Raw genomic sequence first — 16,985 nt, forward strand, 5'->3', positions numbered from 1 at the left:
AAAAGAGCAATAACAAATTTAAGGAAGGACATTAACATTCTGGGAACTGGGTTCATGTAAGAAAGGTCACACAGGAAAGAACCTGGCAGAATCCAGGCTATGCAGACAAACTTAACTCTTCTCTTTACACCTTTGTCTCTGTCTGACCGACAGGAGGCACTATGGAGTGACTTACTTTTGTCCACCTTCAAATGTAGCTTTAAGATTCAAACAGATTAAATCCCAGAATACAGTGGATGTCATTTGGGAAATATGCTTAGAAAAATGTTTAAAATACCAATCTTAGAAAATTGGTGTTCTCTATTTTTTTTTTAGGTATACCTCACCTTAATACTTAAGAATAATATATATTTATGTGTAGAAAACTAAAGACTGATTTTATTTACAGAATATAGGTGCAAACTTCCTTTAAAAAAATTGAAAATTGAATATAAGAACATTGTACAATAAATAATGCACTTTGGCTACGTTCCTGATGACAGAGCTGGTTAGTGTGAGGAGGTTCAGGACACAACTGTGATGGTTGATCCAATAGGCTTTTCCCTTCAAAGCAGCTACTGCCCTTTAGAGATGATTGGAAACAAATATTTGAGTTACATGTTGGGGGAAAAATGCCTAGGAAACAGAAAAAGGTTAAGTTCTATCTAAAGAAAATCATAAAACTTCACATTTCTGGATAAGACAATTTTTGTTTTTGTTTTTTGAGATAGTGTCTTACTATGTATCCCTGGCTGTCCTAGAACATGCTCTCTAGACCAGGCTGTCCTTGAACTCACAGAGATCCACCTGCCTCTTCCTCCCAAGTTCTGGGGTTAAAGGCGTGAGCCACCATGTCTGTCTTGGATAAGATAATTCAATATTAAACAGTTATCACTGCTTCCAAAATGTATGTGCAAACATAATACCCTTCCATTTAAAGGCACATTTTAAAAATAGTTAGGGATGAAAACTGAAGGCATATTGCTTCGGCTTTGAAGAATGTTGCAGCTTTGGCCTCTGGGGACTGAGTCCTAAGAACTTCTCTTGGGTCCCCTGCAGTATCTTTTCCTCCCTGGCCCTTGTGCTACTGAAGAAAAGCTTTTCTTCCTTGAAGTTGAGTGTTTTCCATGCTTTGCTGCTTAAAATGCTGTCTCTTTTAGCTGCTCTTTCAGCTCATTATTGACTACCTGGCGGAGTTCAGTTCCACACCCGCTGTCTTCACAATGATAACAGAGCAACTGAAGAAGACTTACTTCAATATCCTCATCAAGCCTGAGACTCTAGCCAAGTAGGTACACATGGGGTATGCCTAAAAATGCTTCGTAGGAGGCAGCGGATGAGATGCTGAATCAAATTGCTCACCATGTCAGGACCTTTTAACCTCCTCTATCGAGAAAAGTGCAGAAGGGAGCTGAACACCTGAGCAAAAGCATAAACCCTTTATGACATGGATCCCCTGGCTAATTGCAACCTGCATGGGTATCTTGGTGTGAATCAGAAAAAGGTGCCTTGGGGTACTCCTCATGAGCTGATAGAAGAGCTCTGTGGGAAGGGCAGAGAAGGCTCCTCCTGTGAATAGACACAGCCCTTTCTTTGTCCACATGGCTTTAAGCCCCTTCAGGACTTCATTGCTTGGGTGTCTGTAAATGGTCATCCAACAGCCTGACCTTAAACACAGGCCCTGCTTCGTTTATACATGACAAAGAAATTGAGTCACAGATACTAAGAACTCCAGTATTATGGAGGCAGTTTGGAGATGGGGAGTGAAGTTAGTCTGGTCGTGAACAGCTGGAATTACACATTAGTGAGACTTATAACAAAACAGCAGTAATTAAAAATTTGTGTACAATTAGTTAAATTTGACTTACTTAGCAACTTACAGGAAATATTTCACTCTATACCTGAGATAGGAAGGTGCATTGTATTGGTGGATAAACCCATTTAAAACTTTGTATGCAGTTTAATTGCTACTTTGGCTATTTTGGCATTTTTCTCCTTCATATATTATGATAGGAATCACCCGTCTTCTACAGAATCTTGACCTAACATTTTTCTGAAGATACATTTCTTGCAACATTTGTTTTTAAATGTCCTTTGTACAGAGATGTGAGGCTTTTAATCCTGGAATATTCCCGCTGGTCTATGATTGACAAGTACCAGGCTTTGATGGATGGCCTTTCCCTTGATTCTCTGCTGAACTTTGTCAAGGATTTTAAGTCCCAGCTCTTTGTTGAAGGCCTAGTACAAGGGAATGTCACTAGCACGGTGAGTGAGGTGCTCTTACGGTAGGCGGAGCCTATGAATTACACTGTTCTAAAGGCTTTATGGGGCTAGCATCGGCAAATTCGGGTAGGAGTTCCTGACCCCGATGCCAGGCCAGGTCATGTCATATGAAGAAGAAGACTGGTTATGACTGAGTGGAAGGAGATTGTTATTAATTGTTTTGGTTAAATTTGCTGAAGACCACATGAGAAAACCATCATGTAGAGATTACAATAGGAAGAGGAGAGTGCTAAAGTATGTGTACATACATGCACAGCCAGAATCTGCATGCTGAGCTTGGTCAAGCTAAGCAGTGAAATATCCACTTATTTTTAAAGTATCTAAATGGTAAGATGGACAGAAAAGGTGGAATGGTAGTTTCCAGGGGCCAGTGGGGCTGGGAGGGAGAAAGTAGGGAAGTGTTTAATGAGTATATAGTTCTGATTTTCCAAGATGGAAATATTATGAAAATATGTCTCACAAGTGTGACAATAGTTAACTGAATTTGTGTGTGTGCATACGTACACATTATATATGTACATGTAATATATATAATATATATTTGATTTTTCAAGACAGGGTTTCACTGTACAGCCCTAGCTGCTGCCTGGAACTCGTTCTGTAGGGCAGGCTGGCCTTGAACTCGCAGAGATCAGCCTGCCTCTGCCTCCCGAGGGTTAAAAATTGTCCTGGAATTAAGAATTGCGCACTTTGTCAAGTGACAAGCCATGTCATATGAAAATGATACGCCTGAGGATAGTGAAATAAATGAAAAGTGCTTAGGAGACAACTGGGGAAGATGCCCGAACTCCCTGGCTGACTGGGTGAGGCAGAGGGGGAGAGAGGGGCCTGAGCCGCAGTGGCCTTTTGTGAATATGGAAGTGGTCATTCGTAGAACTGTGGCTTCTCTTCTTCCCCTTTCTGTTGTTGTTGTTGTTGTTTGTTTTTGTTTTTGTTTTTGTTTTTCGAGACAGGGTTTCCCTGTGTAGCTTTGCGCCTTTCCTGGATCTCACTCTGTAGACCAGGCTGGCCTCGAACTCACAGAGATCCGTCTACCTCTGCCTCCTGAGCGCTGGGATTAAAGGCGTGCGCCACCACCGCCCGGCTCTTTCTGGTTTTATCTCCCAAACCAGCCTTGGTTTCCACACTGCCAACAGAAAGACCTTCCAAGTCTCAATAGCTAGAAAAGCAGGACTAGCTAGTTGTCTGTCTGACACAGTGGAGGGCCAGGCAGGGGTTGGGCTGACGATTTGGTGTCATGAAATAGCTGCAGAGAAATACTTCAGAGTTGAGTTCACCTTCACTTAGCATCGTTCAGGTGAATCAGGTCTCAGGAGGAACGGAAGGGACGTACTCAGATAGTCCAGTGTTTTTCTATTTTCTATTCTACTATGGCAGATGTGTCAGCTGCCCAGACTTCCAAAATACAGCCCTGGCCATACGCATGGTAAACCAGTGTGAAACGGGAGCTGTTAAAAATGTAAATTTAGTGTGTTTACACTAGGCAGAGGGGCAGCTTGAGTCACATAGTATTTGATGAACATAACTGGCCTGAGAAACAGCTTGTCCAGGGATTAGGTGACAGACTCTCTGCTTTCCTAATGCTGTCTGTCCTAAGTACTGCAGGGAATTAGAAAATTGGAATTATTCTCTTTTACCTTTTAGGAGTCTATGGATTTCCTGAAATACGTTGTTGAGTAAGTATTGGTTTATTTCCTCTGAGGTTTAGTACTCATCCCAGGAAGAAGCATTATGCTGTAGCTCAGCCGACTGTTTCACAGCTCTTTCAGCTCCTCCCTCTGCTTGGTTTCTTGAGCCTGATGTAAACAGAGCAGTTCAGAAGGGAGGAGAAACCTACCTTCTTCAGTTTGGGGTTGCGGGAGAGCATAAGGTCTGCCTCTGTGACCCACGCTGACTCTTTTGCAGCAAGCTGAACTTCATGCCCCTGGAGCAGGGGATGCCTGTGCAGTTCCAGGTGGTGGAGCTGCCAAGTGGCCACCACTTATGCAAAGTCAGAGCTCTGAATAAAGGCGATGCCAACTCTGAAGTCACTGTGTACTACCAGGTGAGTTGGCCCCATTGCACAGCAGGGCTGTAGTAGCTAGACATGAGCTCACCCAGTGGCTTCAAGGCCCTTTGTTGCATCAAACTCCAGGCCATTTGCCCCCTGGAGTTTCTGCATTTAAAAACTGTCAGTACGGGGTTGGGGATTTAGCTCAGTGGTAGAGCACTTGCCTAGCAAGCGCAAGGACCTGGGTTCTATCCTCAGCTCTACATATAAATAATAATAATAATAATAATAATAATAATAATAATAATAATAATAATAAAACTGTCAGTACAATGGGCCTCCCTCTTTTTAAAGTAAATCACATTGAGTATTGTTTTATTAATCAACCAGTTGGTGATGTAGAACACATAATAAAATGTGATGGGAATTCCTACATAGTCCCTAACAAAACCTAAGCAATAAGAAGATATTTTTAAAGGACAACTTGGAAAGAAATGAAATAAACCTACCTAGCTAAGCTATCAGCAGAACAAACAGAATGACTACCAGATGAGAAAAAGTCTTCACCTGCGTTTGGTGGGATGGTAAATCCAGGGCAGAGTTCTTTATTCTCTGGGACTCAGATCTCCTTTGTGTGTGTGGTGGAGGGTGTGGGGAGTGGGGGTTGGAGACTATGGTAGCCTGGGCCGAGTCTTTCCCCTCTATTCTATAGATAGGTTCTACAGGTGCGTGTGGAAGTCGGTCAGAGGCCAGCCTTGGGGACCATTCCTCAGGTGCCATACCCTGCCTCTTCCTTTAAAGACATTGAGACAAAGGTCCCTCACTGGTTTGGCATGCACCAAGCAGGCAAGGCTAGTAGACAGTGAGCCGAAAGATTACAAGTACATGCCACCATGTTGAGAATTTTTTCAAAAGAATTATTTTTATTTTATGAGTGTTTTGCCTGCACGTATGTCTGTGTACTACACGAATGCCTGGTACCTGCAGAGGCCAGAAAAGGGTGTTGGATTCTTGGAACTGGAGTTATAGATGGTTGTGAGCCACCATTTGGGTACTGGGAATTAATGCCAGCCCCAACTCCAGCATTTCTTAAACGTGGATTCTGAGGAGTGAACTCAGGTCCTTGTGCTCATAGGGAAGCACTCACCATCTGAGCCCTCTCCAGTCATTCCTCTTCTGGTTGTCAGAAGCAAACGCATCTGCCTGATGCCATGCTCATCTCCATACTAACTGCTTCCTTTAGGAAGCTTTCCCTCCTCACCGAACACACTTGACTGGTTCTGTGGTGGCCCTCTTAAAGGCAAACAGGACTTCTTGGTGCTTGTTAATCACTCTGTCCTCTTCCTCTGGCAAAAGAGGAAAGATAAGGAGTGCATCTGTCAGAGAAGGCTGCAGGAGACCTACTCCAAAATGTGCAGCAACATCCTTGTTGGGCCTCCATCCATCCTTTATTCTGAGTTAGTTTGCTATTCTCCTGACTTCTTGGGTACCTTCATAGTACTTGGTTTGTGTCTGTGTGTTTGACTGCAGAAGCTACTATTCATTTGAGAAACAGATTCAGATCCTCCACAATCACTCAAGGCTCCTTGGGGCCTTGAACTACATACTTATTTTACAGTGTATCCTGAGTCTGGCAGGCAGGAGCTGGTAGGCTAAGTATTGTTGTCTTCACCCATGTCTACTTGGAAGTATACACGAGTGCCAACAATACAGGTGTTTCAGCACTATTCCTGTTCTCAGGCTCATGGGAAGGCAGGCATTGTAAACAGGATTGTTGGGGCAAGAAGTTAGGGAGTGAAACCTAAGAAAGTGGTTGCCAGGATTGTTAAACCCTTGCTTGTAATCGTAAGCCATTGCTTGTCTGATTGAGTTTTCCCTTCAGTCAGGTGCCAGGAGTCTAAGAGAGTACACTCTTATGGAGCTGCTTGTGGTAAGTGCATGGAAGTGGTATTCAGGAGTTCTGGTCTACCTACCTTGAGGCCAACCTTCATGCGTAAGGGCTGTGGACCTAGGGTAGTTAGAAACTTGTAATTGAAAGGACAGGTGGTCATTTATTCTTATATGAGCAGTCAGGGACCTAGACCATTTAGGCCTGTATGGGAGGGTTGAGGTTTCTCTTCTGGGAGTTTGGCTGATGGAAATTATGTTGAATTACAGATGCATATGGAAGAGCCCTGCTTTGACTTCCTTCGAACCAAGCAGACCCTTGGGTAAGTGCTGGCTGGCAAGAGCACTGAGGGCCTGGAGCTCCCTTGCAGACAACTTGCCAGTCTACTTTGGCCCTCCCATACCTTACTGTGTAGTACCTACTTTTGCAGTTTATATGTTAAGACTATGATGAGTTTTTCAGTTTGTTCAGGTGTCTGGATAAGCCAGAAAAGTGAGTTGTACCCAGTTCAGCGTCAGGGTGGGTACCTTCTCTTGAGCCTACAGCAGCAGCGCACATGCTTATGTTCCTTTTGGGACTTCCAAAAGGGCAGAAGCCCTTCACCCCATGCTCAGTGCCTCTCTGGACAAGAACTAAGTGACCAAGTGAACTCCTCTAACTTCTCTGTCTGGCTTCAGGTACCATGTCTACCCAACCTGTAGGAACACCTCTGGGATTCTAGGATTCTCTGTAACTGTTGGGACTCAGGCAACCAAATACAAGTAAGAGAGTAATTGTGTATATTCTTCTAGATACGGGGTGGGGGTGGGGGTGACACTACAGGTGCTTCCCTGAGTCTTGTACAACTGTGGCTAAGCATGGTTTGCTTTAGTTAGAAGGGGTTGGGTGGATAATGGACAGCTCATCTAGGACTAATCTGAGGCTTTACTGGTTCCATAGGGTGTGGTTCAAACCCTACACATCACTGAATACACAAAGCCCTGGGTTTGATTCCTAGCACCACAGAAAGCTAGAAATGATAGCATCCCAGGCTGCATGACTGTCTTAAACCCCAAAACCACCAGATGGCTCAGCAGTTAGTCCTTGGAGAGGACTAGAATTTGATTCCCATTCCTGACATGGTGGCTCACAACTGTCCATAACTCCAATTTCAGGGAACCCAATGTGTTCTTTTGACCTCTGTGGGCACAGGTACACATGTGAGCAACACACACACACACACACACACACACACACACACACACACAAAAAAAAAACAAACAAACAAACAAAAAACACCACACACACACACACACACAAACACTCTGATGCTGAGGTATATAAGGCCTTGACAGTTTTAGCTGTGGCATGGCCCCACTGGCTACATTTTGTCACTGTGGTACCAGGAAATGAGGCTGTAGATGAGAGGAACAAGAGCTTTTCCTTGTTTTCTTTGTGCTCCTGGCTTAGGGTAGAAAACTTCCAGCCTTTAATGCGAGTGAGCTTGAATTACTTTGGCTTCTAACCCAAATTGTTTCAGCTCTGAAACTGTTGACAAGAAGATAGAAGAATTTCTTTCCAGTTTTGAGGAGAAGATCGAGAACCTCACTGAAGATGCATTCAATACTCAGGTGACTGTTTCCCAGTCTTTGTAAGCCTTGAGCACATCAGAGCTGGTCACTACCATGCTTGCATGCTGGGCATGTCCATCACCAGCCGAGTTAGTTCTGAATGGGTGTGATGTCGCGGCTGACAGGTGACAGCTCTGATCAAGTTGAAAGAGTGTGAGGACACCCACCTTGGGGAGGAGGTGGACAGGAACTGGAATGAAGTGGTGACGCAGCAGTATCTCTTTGACCGCCTTGCCCACGAGGTAATGATTCTTCAGACCAGGACAGCCCTGAGGGACTGGGAAGGCCCTTGACTGTACATTGAGTATTACGTACAGAATGGAAACAGTAGTATGTGAGGGAATTAAATCTTTGGTTGTCAGTCACTGGAGTTTCCCTGTGAGATGCTAACCTTTACCTCTGTACATGAACCAGTTGCAGCCAGAGCAGCTCCTCCACTTTGAGGTTTATTAGGAGATTTTATGGGGGTAATTATGGGTTTCTACTGAAGGATATATAGTTTCTATTTTTATGAACATGGAATTCCTTCAGGTCTTTTGGGGACTTCTAGCTGAAATTATTGAAACCATCACAAAAGTGCTTGGTCCTCTCATCCAGGCAACTGGATGCACTGCGTATCACACTGTGTGAGCCAGCTGAACCGTCTTAACAGTTGCTGAGTAGGAGAGGCCCTGTGAGACATGAGGAAGACTGGGTTTCTAGCTCTGGCTTCAGTCCTCAGCTGTCATCACACCTTTGCCGATGTAGACAGCTGCTAAGACCCTAGTACGAAGACCCAGTCCCTGAGGATCTCTGTCCTTTGGTGGAAGGGTGGGGCAGGCTGAGACAAGCTCCCTAAGATAAACTTAGGTGCTGAGGAGTGGAGACAGATGTCTACTTTCCTCTCTCAAGATTGAAGCTCTGAAGGCTTTCTCAAAGTCAGACCTGGTCAGCTGGTTCAAGGCTCACAGAGGACCTGGAAGTAAAATGCTCAGCGTTCATGTGAGTACACCCAACCATTTGCAGTTGCTGACATTGAGCTGGCAAACGTCACACCCGAGTCTTTGGCCTCTTCCAGGTTGTCGGATATGGGAAGTATGAACTGGAAGAAGATGGCACCCCTTTTGGTGAGGACTCCAATTCTCGTGAAGGGATGCAGCTGACCTACCTGCCAACCTCTCCTCTCCTGGCAGATTCTACCATCCCCATTACTGACATCAGGGCCTTCACATCAACACTCAGCCTCTTCCCCTACCACAAAATAGTCAAATAAACTGCAGTCTCATTGGCCTGAAGCAACATGTATTTAAAAACGTGTGTGAATTTTATGGAGTTACACTACTGCCTTAGGGCTTCTGTTGGATTTTGCGATGGCAACCTAGGATTTGATTTACTTTTCTCTCCTCCGCAAGACTAACCCAGGGTTACTGCACTGGATGGTAATGAGCTAGTAGCCAAGTGTGATCCAGACACTTATGTCAGCAGCTTGCCTGGCCTGTGTCCTCTGAGGAGAACCCAGTTCTTGTGTGCCTACATGTAACTAATTTGTTATAGCACCAAACTGCCCTGTTTTGTTTTTTAATGTATTTTTAAATAAACATAGTTCTGTATTTCCCTTCAGATCAAGCCATCTGCTGTGGCTTTTTTGGGGTGGGGGGAGGAGGAAAATAGTTTGCTCCTTGGCCCTGTAAGGCAGGAAGGTGTTTCAGGCTGAGCTACATGTGCTACAGAGTGGGGAGAGGGAGGGCTGGAGTCCTGGGGAAAAAGCTCAGTCCGAGGTTGCCAAGTTGGTTTATAAACAATGAAAGAAACGTATTTTTAAAAAGGTTGGAAAATTATTTTATGAAGCCTTAAGCACTGCATATAATTATACTAATCCAGGTTTAGATACAATCTAATAGTTCCATTCTAAAATAAAGGTTATAGGTGAAACCATGAAATTTCCTAACACTTGATTTTCGTACATTGCTCTTATTTTCTAAAACAACTCTGAGGAAACAGTATTTACAGGTGGGGTATACTTGTGATAAAACTGTCAAGTGTATTTGTGTGTGTGTGTGGTAACTAGAACCCAAGATTATATGAACTAGGAGACAAAGATTTTATGATTGAACAGCAGAATCCTTAGAGGACAGGACACTAAGACCCAGGTCTGTGTGTAAATGCTTTTCAACGCATGGGATCTAGAAAAGGAAGAGACATCTTGTTTCAAAACCTGAAGTTTTTCTCAGGACTGAAGTCAGAATTGTAACTGCCACAGAGGAGAAAAGGGAAGCGATTTCCACTTTAATTGTTCATCTGCGTCGTCAAGTCCAGTATCCCTGAGATAGGAACCACTGCAATAAGAAAGGAAGTGACAGGTTCTCCTGAAGGAAGATCGACTGTTGCTTAGCTATGCCTACTGCCCTGGTCCCCAGGCGTGAACCCAGCTGCCAGCCTAATGTTTCACAGCACCAAGACGCTTCAGTAATGGTTCGTCATAAACCCAGCATTCTCCATCTTCATGGAAGAGCTACAACAGAAGAGAGGATCGGTTAGTGCACACATGTTCTGTTCATTCTGTGCCATTCCCACCCACTGAAGAGAGTGTTAGGTAGGGACCAGGGAACTCTCAAGAGGCCCCAGAGGAAACAGGACCAGGACTTACCCTCGTCTCCCACTGAATTTCCTTCTCCTTCCTTTCTCGGGCTTCTGCTCTTTGTCTTTCTTCAAGTCTGTGCTTTGCTTCGGTCGCTGCGTCAATGTCCCTGATCTTTAAATTGAAAGTGACATCCTTCCAAAGGCTAAAGAGATGGAAGGAGCCTGTGAGCCGGAGAATGCAAGCCTACAGCCACCCGACAGCTGCTGAGCGCCACAATGTAGACTAGACCTCCTTAAGCTGCTAACAGTACAGAGCAGTAAAGAGCCCACTGCTAACTGTCAACGAAGTAAGGGACAGGCAGCTTGACACATGACAGCTAAGACTTAGGTGTTTGCCTCTGACTGCCTCTCTGGTTCTCTGGACAACTCTAGGGAGTCAGTTTATTTCTTACTATAAACTGAAAGGGTTAAATGAAGGGTCTGATAATTTTCATTCCAGAAAAATTCAGATTAAGAATGTGACCTCAAAAGGGTCAAGAGGTCAACCTGCAGGGACTTAAGGGCACAAGAAGTGGCTTCTTCATGTCACTGCTATTTCAACTGTGGGAAAAGAGGCAGAATTCTGTCAGCAAACCTGGCTGTAGTTACAAAGCTCTTAAGTGTGGGGACTGACAAAGGGCCCAGGCACTGGAGCTCAGTTTGCAGTTTTATAATGCTGTCTCCCAGACACACCTGACCCCGGCCTAGGCAAGCAGGAAGCATGGCAGCCGCTCTAGTTATGGCTCCTTACCAGCGGGACTCATACTCGTTCTGGTCTTCCAACTTCCTCACTTTTTTCTTGATTATAGGCAGCTTCTTGGTATCTACAAAGATGGTATTTTCCTAGACAGCAAGAGGATGCTTTATTAGTCAGTGTTGCTACAGAGTCAACTTCCCAGGAGACTTTTAACACACAAATCCCATATGTCTCAGCACAGTGAGTTTCATTTGCAACCTAAGTCTAAAATAATTCTTAGTTTAGCGGCTCAGTTCAACAGATACATTCAGCATGGCTGTGCATTCACTACATGTTAGAGATATCTCTTGGAGCTACACCACCTCTATCAAGTAATCTGCGTGGTAAGTGGCCTCTGAAGACAGGTTGCAGATTCTCTCTAAACTCCAGTTCACCAGCTCTCCCTGCTAATCTGAGTGCATAAAACCCAAGTTCCTTCATGGCAGGACTATCCTATATCTCTATCTGATGCAAAGCCAGTCAATGAATTAATCAAAAACCTGAGTGTCTAAAACACAAATTAGTTTAGCACTTTGTACTGGCTAATGTTATGTCAACTTGACAGGCTAGAGTGATCTGAGAGGAGGACCCATCTGAAAAACTGCCTCCACACGACAGCTATGGGCAAGTCCTATGACATGTTCTTAACTAATCAAGGGAGGAGGGCCCAGCCTATTGTGGGTGGTGCCACCCCTATTCTGGTGGTCCTGGGTTCTATAAGAAAGCAGGCTGAGCAAGCCATGGTAATCAAGCCAGTAAACATCACTCCTCTATGGCCACTGCATAAGCTCCTGCCTTCAGGTTCCTGCCCTGCTTGAGTTCCTGTCTCCTTCCTTAAAAACGATGAACTGTATGCAACTGAGTGAAATAATGCATTTCCTCCCCAAGTTGCTTTTGGTCATGGTGTTTCGTCACAGCAATAGTAACCCCAACTAAGCACATTTCATCTTACAGACCTTTTGACAACAGACTGAACATTTACCAGGTGACTGCCAAGCATTGCTTCCAATTATTCTTAAGTGTTTTGAGAGCAGAAAAAAGTAAAGGCCATCCTGTTACCTGCACTGTAGGAGTGTGAGGAGGGGGAGGTAAGGCTCACCCGGAAGAGATGCCAAATGCTCTTGGTTAAAGTCAAGAGGAAGAAAACAAGCACAAGGGGCAGGCTGCACAATGAAGCGTAGACAAATGGCAAACACGGTTCTTACCCCTGTTGCATACTTTGCATACATGATGCCATTCCATTCCCCTTCGATTGAGCAGAAAGACTTCTTGTCATTTGGAGAACTAAACAGAAAAGAAACGATTTATATTAGTCTCAAGCTGAAAGCTATTCTACTCAAAGTGTCCAGAAGAACATGGGAAAGCGACTGCAAGGTCTGGTTAAAGCAGCTGCAAACCCATTTCACAGGGAGATGCTGTCTTTCCCGTGGTTCCTTACTCGGGACAGTGCTCTTCAGAGGATGTGTGGCATGTAGCAATGGACTGAACACAAATACCACAGAAGAGAATCCATCTGTCGTCTATAAATTACATCAAAGCTCAGGGCCAGGTTCCATTTTGAAAATAAAACTTTTAGGAACAGGACTAATTATGTCTTCCCTCTGACCACCCTACTAATAACATCATCTGTCTTTTGTGAGACAGCAGAGTGACAGTGTGGCCTGTCACTCAGGCCTGTCCACTTCCGTATCAATAGTAAACTTTATGTTCTTTTTTGGGAAGGGGATGGTGGTAGCTGATTCTTTCATTCAAATTAAATTCTCTTAGAAAACTGATTAACCAATCGGTCAAGCATTACTCCATTGGGACACTGTTTCCAGGAAAGCCTCAGGACACAACAGGACAGACCCTTTTGCAGGCAGTTTCTGAGACCACAAACTCCCTGTTCCTCAGACACAGCTGCCTTCTAGGTCCTAACTACTTGCAGAGAATAAATGGTGCCAGATACCTATGTGTGATGTTCACTGTTTTTCACTAGCAAAGGAACAGAAAAATGAGAGCTTTGTGAGGGCTTACAGATGCTTTCCTGGAAGTCACAAAGCCTGTTTTCATGGCCCAACCTGGCAAGAAGGCTGGAGTTTATAGCACAGGGCTCTTGACACTTAGGGGTCTTTCAGTTCCCCAGTACATAACAAGTCCTGAGGGAGATTGCACCCGCCACCCTTGACTGTTCTGGGCCCAAGGCATAGGTCTCCTGATGTGAGTTTTGATTTTTGTTTTGTTTTGTTTTTAAAGATGGAAACAAGGTTACAAAGTCAGTTGCTTAGTTCCTAACAGAAGTTCAAGAGAGGAAAGTACTACAGAAAAGTGGAACACTGAGGGAGGCAGAGAACCAAATACCTACAAAATCTCTGCAGTAATTCTGTGCTTCTTGCCCCCATAGAAAGGTTTCGTGTGGAAGACGATATTTGCACTGTAGCCCGTTTTGGAACAGTTAATGTTGCATTCTCCTCCTAATTCCACCCAGGGCACTGTCAGGATAGACCTGCAAGAGCCAAGGTTCTCAGGTAAGACTGGCAGTTAGGAGAGAAAGCAGGGGTGTGGCTTAAGAACAACAAGGTTGCAGCTGATGAAAAGCACAGTCTACTTGCCTTCCGTAGCCATTGGGGAATGTGAGGATGTAGTGCTCATCATACTCCAGACAAGAGACGCAGCCTGTGGAGAGAGGAACAGCCTCCGCTAGGGCAGCAGCCACAGGCCTGCCTTCTGCTTGACAGATACGGAGCACAGTTCACTTCAGGGATGATGTGGTACATACCCACCCTACTGTCTCCAAATTCATGTTTACATGTAAATTATGATCCCCAGCTTACTGTCAGGTCACTTTGCCTTGAGTGTCAGTACATGCTAGAATGCACATTATCACACACTTACCCTGACCTATGTTGTGCACCCCAATCGACATCCCAAGGAACTTTGATTTAGTCCAGATATGAGCATTGAATTGTATCTTCTTGTTAAAACACTCAGCATAAAAGGCAGAAACTGGAAAAGAAAGTGTTTTCTGTGAGTGCTCTATAGACACTGTCCAAACTGGCCCCACAGAAAAGTCTTTTCCTCCTCACAGAGAAGAGCCTCAAGTCATGCTGGGTGTGGGTGTCTTTTATCCCTTCCCCAAAATGAGCATACTCAGAGCTGGTGGGCAGGACCCCCGCCCCAACAAACACATATATAGGGTCATGGTCAATCCAGAGGTTTAATCTAAAATCGAAAAGGCAATCTGTTCTGGTTGGCAAAGATGCTTATGCTCTCCTACCCCCAATTTGGGCCCCTCCAATATTTCCACTCTTTTTTGCTGCTTGAGACAAGTTTTCTCTATTATGTAGCCATGGCTGTCCTGGAACTTGTTATGTAGACCAGGCTGGCCTCAAATTCAGAGATCCACCCACCTCTGCCTCCTGAGTCATGGGATTAAAGGTGTGCACCACTACATCCAGTTCAATATTTCCACTCTACACTGAACAAAGATGTTGAGGCTATGTATTCTCCCCACCACATCTGGAATACATTGTGCAAAAACTACAAATGGTCTCCAAGTTGCCATGGGTAAGGTGACTTCAAAAACACTGAACGCTGGTTCCCAAACTCCTTCATTTTGTATATATCCATCAGTGATGCTGAGTTTTTGAGATTACAGTTTCCAGTTCAGGTAACAGGAGGAGGACAGCACTCAAGTGACAAGAAGCCATTCGACCTGGCTGTTGTGCACCAGATGACAGGCTTTAGGGCAGTTTAAGACTAAAAGTTGTAGGAAAAACCTGTAACTTACTGGGTGGATGATGGGAAACTTGCTCAGCCACAAATGTTACACTGTTCTTAGAAACCCAGGGTACCGGCCCTTCTGAAACCAGCTCCTGGAAGCAATTGTAACATCAATTAAAAAACTTTTCAGATAAAACAGGACAATGCAGGATCTAACAAACAGCATCTCTGGTCCCTCCTGGACACACACACATTTCCATTACAGCACTTACCCACACTACCAGTTAGGGATTTGAAGTTTCCCCAACTAGACTAAAATTTTAAAGGCTTCACGTGTCTTAATGTGAGACAGGCTATGAAAGCCAGGCCTGGTACAGCCATCCTTGTGAATGAACAAGAAGTAGTATGTATTGTCTCTCTTTTTAGTAATGACTACACATTAATGTGTCTCCTGGAAATAGATAGAGTAGTCTCATTTTCCACACCATTATTATAGGCCAGGCACTGTGGACTGAGGACTTTCCTTGTTCATGCCTAAGTAGCTCCATGGCTTATACTTTTTGTTGTTGGTCCCTGGAACAGTGAAATGGCTCAACAGACACACACCATGCAAGCCTGGAGACCTGAGTTCAATCTATAATACTCATGTAAAACTGGAGAGAATCCACAAAGTTAGCATCTACTTTCACATCTGCCCTGTCCCCTGCCCCAATAAACAAACACCTCAGTATCAGAGCCCTGGTCTCAGTTCTAGGTACCTAGTTTTCTCTAGCTGGCTGTCTTCTTGTCCAACTTCATCCAGACCATCCAATTACACTAAAATCTCTCTCCTTCAGACTTCTCTAGCAAGTACCACACTCAAATTTCACGCTGAAAGTTCCCTTTGCAATCCAACAGTCTCAATTCATCTTGGCTCACCCTTCCTTTGATAGTAAACTGACAACCAGAGCTGCTGACAGCCAGGCACAAGGCCACTCTGATGTCTCTCTTCCCGAGCTCCGCTCTCCACCCATCAATTCCACCTGACAAATGTAGTTGGAACCAGCTCTTTTTCTAGAACACTGCCTCGTTAAGTATTCTAGTTCCAAACTCAGTTTGCATAAAATCATTATTATGATCTTTTTTCAAAGCAAAACTGAGACCCCAATAAGTCACAAACTTACCAATATGGTGTACAAGGCTTTCGTGATTTGACTTACTGCCTGCCCGTCCTTAAGTCATGTTACTCCCTCACCCCCACTACTTAAGAGAAAATGCTCATCAACAACGTCCTTTGCATGGTGAGCATCTGAGGTCACTGCCTTCACCATTACCTGATCCTGATAAAAGGAATCTTCAATTATTTCACACAGTGTGAAAGAACTGAAAACCACAACACAGAGCCACTGAGAAGGGTGTCAGCTGCCAAGTCTGAGGACCTGAGTTTACTCCCCAAGACCCACATAGAACTACCTCCAGAGAGCTGTCCTCCAACCACACACACAGACAGACAGAGATACACAGACACACACACACACACACACACACACACACACACACACACACACAGACTGAGACTCACCGTGTTCTCTTCAGTATCATTTGGCAATGTCCAGTGACATTGGAAGATCTCACCCAAAATAGGATTGTACGGCTTTTTGGCTACTGATCCTCTCCTCCCTGCATGGAAGGCCGAGAGGTACCATTTCACAACCTGAACCATTCGATCCCTGGGATCCTTCTGGTCACTAATGCTGGAAAAGACAAGGACAAATGTGATGCTCTACTTTTTGGCAGGATGGACACTGGTGTAGCATGACCAGTATGATCTACCTTGGGCCACATGGAACATAAACTGTGGACACCGATCCCAGCTTGACACCAAGACACAACATACAGAACTAATTCCTTCAATGTAGCGTGTGGTTAGAAGACTCTAGCAAATGTTTTTGTCCATGTAGTTAATCATCACCCAATTGGAACACAGAGCACTTCCCTCGTTCCCAGAGTTCCTGGCTCCCTCTGCATGTTCTATGCCCTCCCGAGGCAAACACTGATGCTAGTTTCTGGGGCCAAATCTGCTTTGCTTGTTCCGAGGACCTCACACAAGCACATTGCTTCACTGCCAGAGAGACTTCCTATATTCCAAACCACCAACTGCTAATTTAATCATCGCTTGGATTTTGAAAGAGGGTCTTAGTCTGTGGCCATGCTGGCCTT

At 44.6% G+C, this 16,985-nt stretch overlaps 2 protein-coding genes across 11 annotated transcripts in view; one reads left to right on the plus strand and one right to left on the minus strand.

Moving 5' to 3' along the window:
* The window catches only part of Nrdc (nardilysin convertase), a 67,877-nt gene extending 58,853 nt beyond the window's left edge, over positions 1-9,024 (plus strand). The window contains exons 24-34 of the mRNA XM_036178591.1: positions 1,140-1,267; positions 2,082-2,244; positions 3,907-3,938; positions 4,168-4,306; positions 6,135-6,182; positions 6,410-6,462; positions 6,818-6,901; positions 7,660-7,750; positions 7,876-7,992; positions 8,642-8,731; positions 8,808-9,024. Coding sequence (XP_036034484.1) covers positions 1,140-1,267; positions 2,082-2,244; positions 3,907-3,938; positions 4,168-4,306; positions 6,135-6,182; positions 6,410-6,462; positions 6,818-6,901; positions 7,660-7,750; positions 7,876-7,992; positions 8,642-8,731; positions 8,808-9,002 — 1,140 coding nt within the window. The 3' untranslated portion in view covers positions 9,003-9,024. The remainder of the gene's footprint in view (positions 1-1,139; positions 1,268-2,081; positions 2,245-3,906; positions 3,939-4,167; positions 4,307-6,134; positions 6,183-6,409; positions 6,463-6,817; positions 6,902-7,659; positions 7,751-7,875; positions 7,993-8,641; positions 8,732-8,807) is intronic.
* Positions 9,025-9,329: 305 nt separating this feature from the next.
* The window catches only part of Osbpl9 (oxysterol binding protein like 9), a 139,874-nt gene continuing 132,218 nt past the window's right edge, over positions 9,330-16,985 (minus strand). For all 10 annotated transcript variants that reach the window (XM_036178354.1, XM_036178353.1, XM_036178352.1 and 7 more), the window contains 9 exons: positions 16,348-16,519; positions 14,854-14,938; positions 13,959-14,069; positions 13,676-13,739; positions 13,429-13,569; positions 12,290-12,368; positions 11,100-11,191; positions 10,377-10,512; positions 9,330-10,241 (listed from right to left, as the gene is read on the minus strand). In XM_036178354.1, coding sequence (XP_036034247.1) covers positions 10,167-10,241; positions 10,377-10,512; positions 11,100-11,191; positions 12,290-12,368; positions 13,429-13,569; positions 13,676-13,739; positions 13,959-14,069; positions 14,854-14,938; positions 16,348-16,519 — 955 coding nt within the window. In that variant the 3' untranslated portion in view covers positions 9,330-10,166. The remainder of the gene's footprint in view (positions 10,242-10,376; positions 10,513-11,099; positions 11,192-12,289; positions 12,369-13,428; positions 13,570-13,675; positions 13,740-13,958; positions 14,070-14,853; positions 14,939-16,347; positions 16,520-16,985) is intronic.

The sequence above is a fragment of the Onychomys torridus genome, chromosome 2, assembly GCF_903995425.1.
Source record: "Onychomys torridus chromosome 2, mOncTor1.1, whole genome shotgun sequence".
NCBI classification, from domain to species: domain Eukaryota; kingdom Metazoa; phylum Chordata; class Mammalia; order Rodentia; family Cricetidae; genus Onychomys; species Onychomys torridus.